The following is a 16,714-nucleotide window of genomic DNA, read 5'->3' on the forward strand; positions in this document are numbered from 1 at the left end:
CAGGGGGATTGGTTCCCCCTGGTGTTCGGCGACGGGGGCTTCGCCTTCGGGCGCCTCTTGAGCCTCCCCCCGGCCTGGGAAGGTCCGTTGGGAGAGCACCTCGTCGTCTCCTTTGGCCTTGGGAGAGTAAGCGGCTGGCGGTGTCTCGCTGGCCATCTCCTTTGAGTCCAACGAACCTCTTGATGAGGATTGCTGGGAGCTGTCGCGGGCCGGACTGCAATAGCATAATTAACCATGTCAATACATTGAAGAGGAGAGGCTGGACATATGGGTATGCGGGAGTCATAGCACTTACGATGCAGCTGGAGGCTTAGTGCGGGGGTGTCGCTCCGGACTGCTGCCGACGTCCCACGCGGAGTTATCCGCGAAGGAGCCCTTCCCTTTCTTGGACGTCCCCGCCTCCAGGTTCGTGGAGGCCGCTCTCTTCTTCCTTCCCTCATCAGGGGGAGGGTTGTCCTCCTCCTCCTCATCGTTGTCATCTTTGGCGGCGGAGGAGCGGGTCTTGTCTTCGGACGTCGCGTCCGAAGCGCCCTTGCGATGGGGGCCACTCCGGACCCCCCTTGGCCTTCCCCTTGGCCTTCTTTGCCGGCGCGTTATAGGGCACCGGCACCAGCATCTTCGCTAAATGCGGAATGACTAGTTCTTCAAGTAGCGGAGCCGGACACTGGATTCGCTTCGCCCTCTCCATCCATTCCTGAAGAAGCAATGACAATAAACGTTCATATATCCTCCTTAAAGCAAACAAGTAGAGGACGCGTTGGAAACTCACCTCGCTGGCGGGGTGGTTAATGTCGTGCCCACAGTCCGAATCCGTGGCTGGCGGAATCTCGTTGCCCTTGAAGAGCAACTTCCAAGCACCTTTGTGAGTGGTCTTGAAGAGCCTCTTCAGGGTATGGTGCTTCTTCGGATTGAACTTCCATAGCGGGAGGCTTTGGCTTTGGCACGGGAGAATCCGGCGAACTAGCATCACCTAGATTATATCGACAAGTTTGACATCCTTGTCCACCATGCTTTGAACGCGCGTCTGCAGCGCTATCAGCTCGTCTGGCGAACACCAGTTCGGGCTCTTCTCGACCCAGGAGGTGAGCTGCTTTGGAGCACCGGAGTTGAATTCGGCAGCTACGGCCCAGTTGGCGCCGCGGGGTTCTGTAAGGTAGAACCATTGTTTCTGCCATTCCTTGACAGCCTCCACGAAAGTGCCTTTCGGCCAGGAGACATTGGACAGCTTACTCACCATGGCTCCTCCGCACTCCGCGTGCTGGCCATCCACCACCTTCGGCTTCACGTTGAAGACTTTGAGCCACAACCCGAAGTGGGGTTGGATGCGGAGGAAGGCCTCACACACGACGATGAACGCCAAGATGTTGAGGAAGGAGTTCGGGGACAGATCATGGAAGTCTATCCCGTAATAGTACATCAGCCCACGGACGAAAGGGTGGAGTGGAAACCCTAGCCCGCAGAAGAAATGAGGGATGAATACCACCCTCTCGTTGGGCTTCGGCGTGGGGCCGACTAGTCCCTGGGCCGGCAGACGGTGGGCGATTTCCTTCGCCAAGTACCCGGCCGCCCGAAGCTCAGTAATGTCCTTCTCCTTGACGGAGGAGACCATCCACTTGCCTTGACCTCCGGATCCGGACATGGTTGAGTGCTAGCTTTGAGTGGGAAGAAGATGAGAGCTTGGGCGCTGGAGCTCAAGATTGGAAGGGCGGAGGAAGAGAGAAGGCGTGGGAGAAGAAGGGGGAATCCTTATCCCCTTATAAAGGCAGTGAATAATGAACGCCTCCCCACTCGCCTCAAAACTCGCCTATTCCCAAGGACTGTGTAAATGGTACGTTTGGGTTACCCACGCCCGTATTGATGAGTATCCCGCAATAAGGGGACACGATCTCTGCTTTGACAAGACGTGCCAATGGCAACCACGTCTCGAAACATGGAGCGGTAGACGAAAAACGGTTCGAAATTATGACTGGACAGATGTGATGTCATGTTACAGAAAGTTGTCAGCGGATTGGACTCGTGTAAAATTATATTCTCTCTACAGTTGTGTGTGGTGTGTATGTTGCAGGTCCGGATACGTTCAATACGTCCGAGGACTATCTTGGAGTTCGGAAGGAGGAACCCGCCTTGCAATGCCGAAGACAGACCTACGCGCCGGATACCCTATCATTAAAGCCGGGTTCAGGGGCTACTGAGGGAGTCCTGGACTAAGGGGTCCTCGGGCGTCCGGCCAGTTAGCCATGGGCCGGACTGATGGGCTGTGAAGATACGAAGACCGAAGACTGCACCCGTGTCCGGATGGGACTCTCCTTGGCGTGGAAGGCAAGCTTGGCGACTGAATATGTAGATTCCTTTCTTTGTAACCGACCTTGTGTAACCCTAGATCCTCCCGGTGTCTATATAAATCGGAGGACTTAGTACGGAGGGATATATACTCATTACCATAGTCATACAGGCTAGGCTTTTAGGGTTTAGCCATCTCAATCTCGTGGTAGATCAACTCTTGTAATACTCATATTCATCAAGATCAATCAAGCAGGAAGTAGGGTATTACCTCCATAGAGAGGGCCCAAACCTGGGTAAACATCGCGTCCCTTGTCTCCTGTTACCATCGGCCTTAGACGCACAGTTCGGGACCCCCTACCCGAGATCCGCCGGTTTTGACACCGACAGCCCTAGCGACATGAGCGTGGACTTGACCAAGATGAGCGAGAAGACGAGGAGCTGGTTCGAGGCAAGGCAGAAGAAGATGTTCAACGCCGACGGCCTGAACTAGGTCGTCTGTTTGGCCTTGGCCATTCTTTTTGGAGGCTAGCATGGGTGCCGGCCGCCGGCGAGAAACCTATTCATTTTGGGGGCTGGCTGTGTTGCTGGCGACAAAACTATTCATTTTGTAGGCTGGCTCTGTTGCCGGCCGCTGGATGTGTTGCCGGCGAGGACGTGTAGGCGGGTCGTGTTGCCAATGTGAACTAGGTCCGCTGGCATGAACTAGGGTGTGGTTTATTCGAAAATTGGCATTTGAAAAAGGAGGCAGACAGGATGCGGCCGGGATGCGTCCGCGCGTTGGGCGCACGGCCACCACATCACAGAAATGGCCCGGACACGACCCTATTGCCCTACACAAACGGATAGAATTCAGACCAAACGGACGTCCGCTGTTTGGGGTCATGCGCTGTAGTTGGCCTTATATTTGGGAGGCCTATGCCGATGTATCTTCTTCGGTTGGCCATTTCAGTCGATTTTCGGGGCAAAAACGACAAATTTGACATGTGGACGAAAGAATTCACAAAGTGAACTGTTATTGAAAAAAATTCACTTTGCTGACCCTTTTGTGTAGCGTCCGACAGCTAGGCGTCACACTACACCGTGCAACGCCTAACTGACTGGCACTACATGCCTAACCAACGTCGCACCCCGGGCTTCCTAAAGATTCTAAGAGCATCTCCAGCCGTTGGCCCCCAGGCGGCTCGAAAAATCGCCGCCTGGGGGCGAACCGGCGCTAAAATCGGCCTGGGGGCGATCGGGTTCCCAGCCGACACCCCAGGGTCGGCCCCAGGTGCTTGTTTTAAACTTTTTTGAACATTTATTTGACTAAAATTCGGCGAACGGGACAAATATTCGGTGAAACAGTACATTACTTTGGCGAACTGAAATAGTTTTCTACATAGATAAATACTTAGAAAAAAACAAAGAGGCCGCGACTACAGGCCGAATAACGCGCTGAGAGAGACGAAGTCGCCGCCGCTGCCGCCGTTGTCCTCGTCATCCTTCTCCTCCTTCACGCGGCCACCCCTGCTGGACCCCTGCCCGGGGTCGCCCTGGCGGACCGGTGGTGGCGCGTCATCGTCGCCTCCCTCGTCGCGGCCACGGCGTCGAGCGGCGAACTGCTCAAAGGCGCGGCACTGGCGCTCCAGCTCCGTTCGCTCCAGTCTTCGCGCGTCCACTTCAAGGCCGCCGCATCGTCGGGCCCTGGCTCCGTCTTCACGCCGGCGAGCCCTGTCTCTGTCTTCACGCCGGCGAGCCCCGGCTCCGTCTTTGGCTTGACGAAGCAGGGAGGAGCCGAGGAGGAGGCGCGCCCGCCCTCGTTGATGACGATGCCGGCGCTAAGGGTGCGCCGGCCGAGCCGCGTCTCCGCGGGCTCGGCCTTGATGCCGAACACCACCGACGACCCGGAGGAGTGGGAGGACGAGCGGGAGGAGGAAGAAGAGGAGCCGGCCCTTCTCGGCATCCATTGGCCGCCGCTCCGACGGGGGACCGGGGCGGCTGGGTACGTCAACGACGGGTCGTTGCCGCCCTCGAGGTGCTGGGGGACGGCGTGGAGAGTGCGGCTGGGGGCGCCCCACCACAGGTGGCGGCCCTAGCTGTTCTTGGTCGCCCGCACCACCGGCGCCCCGTTGGTGGAGGCCAGCCGTCCACGCTTCGTGGTTGCCGGCGGCGTACTGTGGGAGGGCTCGCTGCTCCTCCGTCAGCGACGCCCTCACGCGGTCGACCTTGTCGGCGAAGTAGTCGGCGCGCGCGGTGACGTAAGGCCGTGGGAGAATGGGGACGCCACCGGCGCTGAGCTTCCACCGCCCCGGCGCGCGCATGTCGGGAGGCGACAGGACGTTGGCCTCGAATAGCAGGTAGGCTTCTCACTCGTGCAATGAGCGGCGGCCGAAGCCATTGGCCGCCGCCCCATCGCTGGGGAACCTCTCGCCCATCGTCACGGCTGGGCACGGGGAGAGAGGGGAGGAACATCGGCGGCGGCGGCGCACGGGGAGAGAGAGCTCGGCGGTTGTGGGCGGGGTGAGGCCACAGGCGAAGGGAGGCGCTGCTTATATACCGGCCGGGGGTGTGGGCGCCGTGTGTACGCGTGGCGGGAGGTGGTGCGTCGCCACGCCGCGCCGCCCATGAGGAATCAATGGAAGGCTGACCGGCGGCAGCCTTGGCATTGATTCCGCGCGGGAAACCGAGGCGATGAGGACGACGAGGCGCGGGGGTCGCTGACTCGGCGGGCCCGCCATTTTTTCGCGCCCAAAAACGATTGCACCGGCGCCTCTGGGCGCCCCCCAATGCGTCGGGTTCAGTCTGGGTCCGCCGGCATCAGTTTCGGCCCAAACCGACGAAAAACAGGCTCCTGGGATGCGACTGGGCCGAATTTTGGGTGCCGGCGCTAAAAAATCACCTGAAGGACCTGTTAAGGATGCGGCTGGAGATGCTCTAAGTCAATGTGCAACGCCTGAAAACTAGGCGTCACACTATACAATATAGCGCCCAGCGTCTAGGCGTTGCACCGGTGCATATACGTCCGTGCGGCGCTATGCCTAGTCAAAGACGTTTACGTGTAGCATCAGTTTGCATGCATCAGTTAATTGGCACATGCACGTGTGATATATATATGAGGCCCTAGGACACTGTTCTCCACTGCTGTACACAGCACACAAGGAGACAATAATACCAGACAAAAATCTCAGGAACCCATGACACCACATGTCCGACTTGGGCGCCTGAACGCCTCTCTCTCACGTGTCTTCACCAAGTGGCACTTGCTCATAGAAAGCTCAACATTTATGATTTACAACTTATTGTTTTTGAACACTTGGTAGAAATTGTTTGCGTCATTTGTATACACATCTGCATAATGGAAAAAGAGTGATAATACCATACAAAAGTTAGAAATGAATGAAAAATGCAGTGGAAACAATAATAATTCGATACATAAAAAGTAAAAAATAAATAAATAATGATACAACTCTGGATTAATTTTACATGTGCTACTACAAAAACAAGGACACATGAATATGTCTCACGCATGTGGGGTCAGGTGTGCATTGTGAGATAAAACTTCAGGGATCTTTCGTGGCCGACTCAAGGTATTTCAACAGCACACGAATATAGAAGATCCAACTAAGAAAAAGCTGATTCTTGATAGGGACGTACTGTATCAAGATTCTTGATAGGGACGTACTGTATCAAGAGTAGCCCCATAGATCATAGACAGGAACCCATGCGTGTGCACTGCTTAATCTACTAGCCCATCACACATCCCGAGATTCAGAGCTATGAAACCAACGCACCAAATAACGCGATCCCTACGCATATGCTTATCTCAGGCGTTGCACATTAACTTATCAATCCCGGTGTGCAACGCAGGTCAATCAATTTTCAGGCAGCCCGGTGTGCGACGCAGGTAAGGCGTGTAGCGCCTGTCAGTTAGGCGCTACACGGTATCATGTGGCGCCTAGCTGTCGGGCACTACATAAAAGGGTCAGCTATGTGAAGAACAGTTCAGTTTGTAAATTCTTTTTGTTCACATGTCAAATTTATCGTTTTTGCCGATTTCCGGCGCCCTGCCCCTCATCTCTAGGAAAAGTCGACTAATCGCTTGATTTGTTTTCATTTGCCTGATGATTAGCAAACGTGGTAACATTTTCATTTTTTGAATGATCATAATATGCAACGTAACCCGAAGAAGTTGAGCTCCCAAGTAACATCTGGCGGCATCTGGAGTATAATGCAAGCTAATACAGAGTTGCAGAGACCATCAAGGTCAGCAGGTTTCAATGGATTTAGCGCCGCGTTCCAAACCCCAACGCACCAGAATCGCATATCTATATCAGGCCTTGGCGCTGCAGGTCAGTGTACATCTTTTTGTTGTAGATGTTACCATCCTTGTCCTCGTACTCCTCTTCCAAGTCTGGCCGCCACTTGTTCAGCCCTTGCTTTGCTTGTATCCTCTCCCACAGTGCTTTCGCCTCCTGACAACACAAATCAGGCATGTCAAAGCAACTTCTCGGCAAGCAAGACATCGCATGAACAAGACAATAGCAAACGGCGGTCGGTGTACCTCAATGGATGTAATTTCGTTGAAGTTCTTGGTATTAGGAATACCAAGGCATCGCATCCCATGCTGATGGCGCCACTCCTTGAAATGGCGCTCATAATCCCTTCGCCCCCAGTAACTGTGGTTACCACATATGTTACCACATATCTCGCACTTGAATTCCTGACAACAGATAGTTGAAAGTTGAAACATCAGTGGTCTACAACCAAACTCGATGGTGATGTCTGGGCATATAATAGCAACAATGTTATCGATGTTCAAAGTCGAGTTTAATATTTGACACAGGCAAAACACAAATAACAGGTGAAACTATGTGCAAGCTATCGAACATTAAGATTTAGCATTCATGTTCCATAACATGCCATTTTGTAGCTCCAAACATTGTGTTGATAATAGTATTAGAGAAAGAGAGAAATGTAAAACCTTTTTTTGCGGTCAACACTTCCTCAAATTACAGAACAATATAATTAGTTGACACACAGCAAAGCTGAGCCAAGATCATTTAGTTGATATATGGGCACATTCGTATGGCTACCACATATCGCCACACCTGACAGTTATAAACTGTAGCAAGCCACAAAAATTGTACTCCCTCCGTCCCAAAATTCTTGTCTTAGATACATCTGTATCTAGATAAATCTAAGACAAGAATTTTGGGACGGAGGGAGTAGCTAACAAATTGAAGGCCACCACTTAAGCAATGTTTGGCTAGAAATGTGCCACCGAAATGTGGGGTTACAAGACTATAAGAAAGTATGGCATTGCAAAAGTTTGGCAATAAACCAGACACTAACCTAACAAATCAAACTAGGTTAACCTAGGGGTGGCGTGTTGTGCTATCCAACCGCACATGCCTTATACCAGTTGCCACTGCCCATCAATCAATTAATTGGCAGTCACTGAACATAGTGGAAATTGATTTATTTTCCAAATAGAATGGTGTCACAATAAAGTGATGATCAATACATTCATGTAGGAAGAAAATTTACTAACATGATGACATAGAAATATTCAGCAAACAGTAAGATGAGCCATTGACCTCTAACCAAAGATCCAAAAAAAGTACTCCCTCCGTCCCAAAATAAGTGACTCGACTTTGTACTAACTTTGTACTAGTACAAAGTTAGTACAAAGTCGAGTCACTTATTTTGGGACAGAGGGAGTAGTAACTAATTAAGCTGTTAACGACAAGGCTGGTGTGATAACTAATTAAGCTGTTAACGACAAGGCTGGTGTGATAACTAATTAAGTTGTTAATGATAAAGCTGGTACCTGACCAAGACGTGAAGCTTATAGAGCCAATAGGGGATAGGTTTCCCGTCCCAACCCATTGGCAACTTCAGAGGGTTGTAGATTTGTTGGTCTTCTTCATCACTTTCACTATCAGCTTGTACTTCTTCCTATACAAAGTTAAAGAAGATGAAGTTCAGAAACAGAACAGTATTTCAGTAAATAGAAGAAAAGGAGAAGAAACTTAAGTACTTCTTCCCGTTCTGCTTCCATTTCTTCATAGGTCAAAGTCAGCTTCTTCTCTGCGTTTTCCTTTGTTCTTACAATGACCTGCACACACAAAAACATAAAATCTACCAAGGCATGAGCACCAGGTTAAACTTGAAAATGGACATAAAATTTGAAGAACATGCCGTGAAAAATGCCGATGGCTGGTAGTCCTACCAAGATAAAGGAAACTTTTGTAAACCACGCCAAGAAAAGTAGATCATGATAGAATTCCATACACATGGACATGTTGGTTCAAAATCTAGCTGTAGGGTAGTCATGGTACAGTTGGAGCTTTTGGTTCACCAATGATCACTTTTGTAAGGAACGTGATAGAAAAGGTACATCGAGGCATTGGTGACAGCAGCACTTAGGTGATGGCAACTTTTGCTATTCTCTTCCTGATAGGTGTTGTTCAATCGTTTTTTTCTTCACTTGCTACACATCATTCTGAGGATCTAATTTAGATAGGTTGATAAACACTGAGATTCTGAGGTAAGTTAGGAAATTTCCAGGTTAACAAATATGAGATTGTATAATAACATGAGGTCATGAACTCAGTGGACACCTAAGTCCTTAATGTTGATGTTCATTTCGAGGAATAGGATGGATTGACAACCACGACATTTCACATGCCTACAATCGTAATTGGAAGATGGGAGGAAGTGAGATAGGGAGTAGATGTACCATCCCATCAGCTATGTTAAAGACCTTAACCCGCGAGTTTAGGTTCTATCTATAGAGTCAGTTTTTTTTAATGATTTGCGGCAAAGTAGGTTACTCCTTACCTTATGACAAATTTTGCCAAAAAAAAAGAATCTGACTAGTTTCCTGAGAACAGGACAGATATAAGTTTCTCGAAAAAGAATCTGACATGAGAATATATATGTCAAAAGAGAGCTTCAACATGGTAAAATATGATCACAAAAGAGTTTTCATGGTGTACAGATCTCCACAATCCCGCTCAAGATCAACCCAAATCAAGAATTATGGTTCAATGCAGGACTCAAACAATCAAAATAACGAGAGAAAGCATGTGTAACAAAATGGAAGGAAAAAAGCGGTGACTGCCAGCATAAACCAGGCCGCAGAGCCAGGGCGCCGACATAGAGAAGGGGCAATAAGATCTGTCCGCTTGGTGGTTTAAGTCTCAGGTGAGTTCATATTGCGGAAATCACTTCATACTAGCATCAAAAGACAAGAAGGCAATGATTTGGTAGCGCGTCCTGTGTTTAAAGTTGAGCATGACGGGCGTCCGGGACCCACGCTATACCGATGTCGACGCCAGCTCCATACTGGTATGCGGATTCCGATCCAAGGATCAGATCTCTGTCATGAATGGAATGGAATGCATTATGTACCTGTCCACAGAAACCTCAATATGTTTCCATGTTCAGTTAAGTAATATCCCTTGCGGGAAACATTATTCTGAAACTAATACCTTCGACCCAAGGGCACATCATCAAACGGCAGCTCAGCTTTTGGGCATTTTAGACAGTCACACCAACTGAGGTCTGAAGCAAAAGATCAAAGCAGATAAACTTCACGGCAACTCATAAAAAATCCCATGAAAAGATGGTCCCAGTACTTCTATTCATGACCATGACATACTATGCCCAAATAAAGCAATAGATGTCTCATTACATGGTGGGAGCAACGTTTACGAGTCGACGAGTCGTTCGAAGGTTGAGACTCATAGACTAATCATGACTAGTCTAGACTACTGCTGGACTACATGGTACTCTAGCACACAACTTGCAGTAATCAGTTACTAAAACCTAGTATTAATATGTAATATATACTATAAAAAGTGCATTGGAGCGTCAATTTGTCCTGCAGATTAGGCCAATAAGCATATTTCCATGTTGGATCCTTTCTCCTAGTTGGCTTCTTGCAGGATCCTTCGATGGATCGTATTGCTCATTGGCCTGAGCTGCAGCTGCTGAAACACTACTTGAGATATTTCCGGCGTAGACATTGCAGTTCAGACCTAAGGATCTTGAAACTGAAGCAAACAAAACGAAATAAGGAAGAGGGCAGTGGGTAAAAATCAAATCAAAGAAGGGAAGAAGAGAAGAGAAGGGAGAAATTACTTTGCTAATGTGCTTGCTTGCTTGCTGCAACCTGAGGGACGAGCGGATCCAGTAGCCAGAAGACAGCAGAGGGAGGGAGACCGTAGGGGCAGATCCAGGGAGAGCAGAAGCAATGGAGGGAAAGGGCCAGAGCAGAGGAGCACAGATCCATGGAGAGCAGAAGCAATGGAGGGAAAGGGGCAGGGTGGCTGGCTCACTTATCCCCTCACAATCCCTAAAAAAGTAAACGAAGGACTCAAGGTGGACGACTAGTCCTTCGACTCCTCGACTCGGCGAACTAGTCTACACGAGATTTCTAGTCGACACCCAGAATGCGACTCATAGACTAGTCTAGCGAGTAATCTCGACTAGTCCCTCGACTCGTAATCAATGGGTGGGAGCATCCGCGATGGACTAGCCTATCCTAGGACAAGGCCATTCCTCAAACTAAACTGGTGTGGTCATGACTTGACTAACTTACCCATGTTGAAATGGGTGATTGAAAGCACAAGTCATTGCGAACACATAAAAAGAGTAAGGGCTGACCTCATCGAGAATCTCACATAAGCGCTTCATCTTCACTTCAAGCAAAGCAATTTCCTTCTTCAAATCATCACCTTTGGCAAAATGCTTACGATCCAATTGTTCCAAGGGTGTATGCTGCAAAAATATGACCATCAGCAGCAAATTTAAAACTGATAAATAGCCACAAAATAAACAAGATTAGCAGGAGTGTTTAGTAGTCACCTTCAGCAAGAAAAGGCGCTTAGCACGCTGTTGAACAGTGCCGCCACCCTTCAATGCACGAGCAGTTAAAGCCTGGAAAAATGTTTCAGTATTAAATAAGGCCAAGTTAAGGATGAAATAAAATAGAACACTAACTGTGTTAGAAGATCATACCTCTTTCAACTTTTCCGGACCAAGCTCTACAAGCTCTTCAACAGTATTGTAGTAATCGAGGTCTACTGCAGACTCTTGCGATTCAGATTTTTTCCCTGTGCCCTTATTCTCCCATCCAGGTACTTCGCCATTGGCCCACTGTTCTTCGAACTCACTTTGCAACTGCACAAGCATAGATACTATTAGCTAGTCAGTTGTTGCTTACCATGAAAGTGTGAACATATATGCAGATGATAGTAGTTATTTCTAGTTCTATGTTACGTATACATTCTCAACCCCACCACCAGCAACACTAAAATTAATCATAACAGTGAATCAGTGATAGATCATGAGTAATATCTGCATATATTCTCAACCCCAACACAAGTCTTAAGTGATGCACAACACAAGGTGTGAATACAGAAGAAAGAAAACATAGTAGAATGTACAAGGGTCAAGAGGATTGACCTTTGTAAAAATCTTATCAATATCTTGCAATGGCTCTGTACGATACATAAATGACGTCAGGTATTCCAAAATATGCTCCAAATATTCTTTGTATTGCCTGACAAATTGAAGAAAACGGAAGATAAGTTCATAAATCATCTTTACAGAAACGTATGTACACTTTAAAAAACTACAGTTGATCAAACAAATGTTAGGCGTGTTAAGAGCAAATTTTGGTTAATCACATGTACTTCAATACAGGTCTTACTATGACCCCACCACTCTAGTAGTTACCTGTTATGTTTCCTCTCATCCCAAACAAGGGTGTCCATTCAGTTTGTTAGGTAAACACGGTATTGTCGGTACAATAGATAGGTAGCAGAAATTACAGTTCACAGGTAATTAATAAATTATTTCGGTAGAGAGATTTCGGGTATTGCTCCTGTGAATTCTGGAACGAACAACATGACAACTTTATAACACAGCGACAAATGAGACCAAGTAATGAACCCTTACAAGTGATATAGTTACAGTCTACATGTAAGAAGCAGTGAAGTAATGAACCAGACAACCAGTAATCAGTAACCCCTGCTGCATTGGGTACGCACAAGAAATAAACTGGCACTGCTGGGCCTATGAAACAGAACTATAGCAGCAGCCAACATCGACACATGATTATTTTGTTCTTTTGTTCCTACCATACAGAATACTGATCAATCTGGATTGACTGGAAAGGTATGCCTTTTGGGGTTTCGTTTGGTCAGGAAGTGCGATCCTAGTCCTAACCAGCCCAAGAAGAAAAGGAGGGAAATATATCTAAGATCGATGTGGAATCCTGAGATAACCTCATGCTAAGAGATATGTTCTTGGTTTTAGAGAAAATGCTGGTAGCGTACCTGGTAGCTTTTAGACTATGCGAGATTTTTTCAGTCTGAGCAAAAGTGCCAACATATGCTGAGTATTCCATTAGCGATCCAAACTTGGAATTTATGAACTCATTGTAGAGCTCATGTAAGTCCAAGTACCGGCCAAATGCCTCCTATCAAAACGCAGAACAAGACCATTAGCAATATAAGTAACTGCGACCAGAACAGCATATAAAATATTAACAATTTAATGGGATGAACATGCAATGTGGATTAGAACTACATGATAATGCGAATCATGACAATAAATGAGCAGTAATTGATTCTCAACTTATCATGCTCCATCTAGTATCTTGTCATTAACCTAAATCTTACCATGCATAGCACCGTGATCCTACAAGAGGAACCAAACAACCCTGCAGAAATTAAAATACACGTATCACAATAGAGATACCCTCGAGTTCAAGACTACTGCAACAAAAAGGAAGACGAGGGTGCTACAGGGCTCTACAATGTTTTTAGCAGACAGACTTTATTGATGATTTACCCTAACTTTTGCACTTAATATAATCAACTTAGTATGGAAGCGTGAAGCAGGACTAGACAATTTAGATAGAGGCGATACGATGAGTTTGCCATGCATTTTTCTTCTCAAGAATAGAATATATAAACATAGGTATGTATACTACAACAAACTTGCATCTGCGGGTAGTCAATACGCAACTATGCAACAAAAGAGAATTAGATTAACCACGGTATGCATTAGGATAAAACAGTGCACAAATCATCTCAAGCAGGATTATCAAGGTGAAAATTGTACTGGACAGCACCTCGCCAGTGAATTCAATAGCCGGTTCCTCCTTTAGTAGCTCCTCATAATCGTCAGTTTCACTGATGAAACGGGCAGAGTGATTCCGTCTATGGTAATCACGGATCTGCAAACATGCAACGAACTGTAGATGAAAGAATAATCACCACTGAATAAAGAGTAGAAGTTCAAGTTTTCGAATAAAACTGAGTTCTGATTTGCATCACATATGTCGACCAGGGGGTCCTGATTGGCATGAAGTGCAAGATCAACATAGTGTAAAATAACCAGAAAACTCACTGGTAGTTTAATTTTCAAGGATCGTAATAAAACTTGTTCTACTCTTAATATTTTGCCTTCTTAGGGTTGACATGTCGGTAAGAAAACCTAGCAAGTTATTGAATAATTTGGTTTTCTACCATCCAATTCTTTGGTATGAGAGTCCAGAGATAAAATTATTAAAAAGAACTATCCACTAAACGACAATAGCATGGAACGCTTTTGGCGGTACATGAACAAACTACAGCATTGACGGCCTGGCTAGCGTCCTGCCACTTTGAATTGTTCTGATTCCATGGCGTGCCTAAGTGATTACTGGGTAGAGTCAGACTGGATACACTTTGATTATGTACCTCTTTGAGCCTTTCATAGTACTTGGGGAAGATGTCGCTTTGCACCGGCGCGGTAAGATGGGTGGAGATCTCATCCTTCCTAGCACCGTCCTTGTCTTCGTAGATTTCAACCTAATTAAGAAAGTCATTTTAGCAAAATTCACCTTATAAAGAGAAACAGACTATTCCCAAACTGCACTTCTTCACTCACAACAAAAAGGGGGGAAATAGCAGCACGATACTAAAAGTTGTAATATTATACACTGATTTTAACTACCCTCGCGCATATCTTGTAAAAAATAAAGCCAAAAAATCAATCTGTCTAGCTCGAATTTGGAATTCCCCAGGACAATAACTAGTGGAGCTAACACATAAGCAACCCTAGGAATCTCGATTCAAGATATTGCAAATTTGGAAAACCAATCCTAACCACAGAAAACAGAGATGCGACATCACTGAGCTCTGGCTGTGGCAGACAGGCATTAAGCTATAGCCACTAAATCAAGCATGAAACGAGAGAGAGGAGAGGGGAGGGGCGTACGAGCTTGTCGGAAGTGGAGATGACGAGGTCGAGCATGTGGTGGACGCGGTGGGACTGGAAGAGGCGGTCGCGGGCATTGGCGGGATCTCGCTGCAGCTCGCGCACCACCAGGCGGTCTAACCGCTCGAGGTCCTCGTGCGCCGCCCGCGTGGCCTCCAGCACTGACGATGCCATCGCTGCCGCTTCAGCCTACAGATATGCATATCAGTATCGAGACAATTCGGGTACGGAAATACTGCATTTCTGAGAAGTGCCAATGCGGGGATAAGTTTGACTATTTTAAAGATGTGTCGTTGCTAGGAATTGCCTTGCTATTTTCCTCTTTTCCTAAGCATAGGAGAGGTGCAGACTAGCCTGACAGTTTGCCTAGCTGTGTTCATCATGTCATAGCCACTTGCACACAAAGAAAAATCATGGCAACAGCCACCATTTCATACAAAATCATGTCATAACAGCGACCACACAGCACACAACAATCAATTTTTTGGCTAGCAGCTGCCATGCGAACATGTTGCATGTTGAACAACCAGCGGCGGGGGGAGGGGGCTCGGTGAAGGACAGGGCGAGCTCACCTCGGGGCTGGGGGGAGAATACTCGTTCGGGCGGCGGCGGGAAGGTGACTCGGAGTGAACTCGGGGTACGACGGCGAGCTTGGCCGACGGGGGCGGCTTGCTGAGATCGGTCGACGGCCGCCGGGTATGGGGAGGGAAAGGATCGACGCGGGGGGCGGCGGGGAGTACGGAGGGAAAGGGTCGGGGAAGGTTCGCTGCGGTCGACGGCCGTCGGCGGGGTGGCGGTGGTGGCTAGGGTTGCACGGGGTTGGGGGAAACGGCGATAGGAGAGGGCTTTGGCTGCGTCGGGGCAGAGAGCGCCCGGCGGCGAAGGGGTACGTAACTTGGCGGTGGCAATTACGACGTCATTTCGCCAAACTCTGGCTCTTCTTACACAGTTTCAGCATTTACAAGACCGAAAATACAATGGGTCTCATGGTCCCGTTGCACGTAAATTGAAAAAATATATGTTTAATAACCCTAAAAACATGTTTAAAAATTTCAAAAAGAGTCGAAATTTTCTTTCTTTCTTGAAATCAAACATGGTCAAGTAGTGCGCTTGTGTACAAAGTTTCATGAAGGAATAGATGCAACCGATCCCAGGGTCAAAAAAAGAACTTTGAGATTACAAAAAACGTAAATTGTAACCTTTACATAATATCGGTTTTGTTTTTTCCTCCTAAAATACCACGAGAGTCATTCCTCCACGAAACTTTTCACACGAGTATTACACTAGACCATGTTTGTTACAAAAGTGTTTTAGAAAATTTTAACTTTTTTTATTTCTCTAAAATTAGTTTTTCATTTCAAGTGCATTGGCCCCAGTGTTCCAAAAATCCGCGTCGGATCAGAAGAACTCTCAAATATGTTAGGATTACCTCCTGCTAGTTGAGGAAGAGTGTTACCAATATCCAAAACAATAAGGTGTGCATTACAAGACCGAAAATACAATGGGTCTCATGGTCCCGTTGCACGTAAATTGAAAAAATATATGTTTAATAACCCTAAAAACATGTTTAAAAATTTCAAAAAGAGTCGAAATTTTCTTTCTTTCTTGAAATCAAACATGGTCAAGTAGTACACTTGTGTACAAAGTTTCATGAAGAAATAGATGCAACCGATCCGAGGGTCAAAAAAAGAACTTTGAGATTACAAAAAACGTGAATTGTAACCTTTACATAATATCGGTTTTGTTTTTTCCTTCTAAAATACCACGAGAGTCATTCCTCCACGAAACTTTTCACACGAGTATTACACTAGACCATGTTTGTTACAAAAGTGTTTTAGAAAATTGTAACTTTTTTTATTTCTCTAAAATTAGTTTTTCATTTCAAGTGCATTGGCCCCAATGTTCCAAAAATCCGCGTCGAATCAGAAGAACTCTCAAATATGTTAGGATTACCTCCTGCTAGTTGAGGAAGAGTGTTACCAATATCCAAAACAATAAGGTGTGCATCAAGGGTGATGTCTCGCGATAGCCACGTGGGCAGGAGGGGTTGGGCGCTCGCCGCACCCACATCACGCGAGGAATTCTCCCCCAGATACACCCTTCCCTGGCGCTCGCACGCAACCTCCTCGTCTCCCTCGCCCTCGCCTCTGCTCCGCAGCCGCCGCCACCCCCC

The 16,714-nt window shown here is 47.3% G+C and overlaps 1 protein-coding gene across 2 annotated transcripts; it reads right to left on the reverse strand.

The window, feature by feature from the left end:
• Positions 1-6,365: 6,365 nt before the first annotated feature.
• On the reverse strand, positions 6,366-15,448 carry LOC123164330 (splicing factor SF3a60 homolog). Of its 2 annotated transcripts, none has more exons than XM_044581754.1 (13): positions 15,114-15,448; positions 14,542-14,730; positions 14,022-14,132; positions 13,412-13,516; positions 12,612-12,754; positions 11,737-11,833; positions 11,290-11,451; positions 11,137-11,208; positions 10,936-11,049; positions 8,303-8,380; positions 8,097-8,220; positions 6,824-6,987; positions 6,366-6,734 (listed from the first exon to the last, which is right to left on the reverse strand). In XM_044581754.1, exons 2-13 carry the CDS (start codon positions 14,713-14,715, stop codon positions 6,588-6,590), a joined length of 1,491 nt encoding a protein of 496 aa, XP_044437689.1. In that variant the 5' UTR covers positions 14,716-14,730; positions 15,114-15,448; the 3' UTR covers positions 6,366-6,587. The 2 variants fall into 2 exon arrangements, with proteins under 2 accessions (XP_044437689.1, XP_044437688.1); XM_044581753.1 differs by having other exon boundaries at positions 6,824-6,982; positions 8,093-8,220.
• Positions 15,449-16,714: the final 1,266 nt, after the last annotated feature.

This window comes from Triticum aestivum, chromosome 7D (assembly GCF_018294505.1).
Source record: "Triticum aestivum cultivar Chinese Spring chromosome 7D, IWGSC CS RefSeq v2.1, whole genome shotgun sequence".
In the NCBI taxonomy this organism is placed as follows: domain Eukaryota; kingdom Viridiplantae; phylum Streptophyta; class Magnoliopsida; order Poales; family Poaceae; genus Triticum; species Triticum aestivum.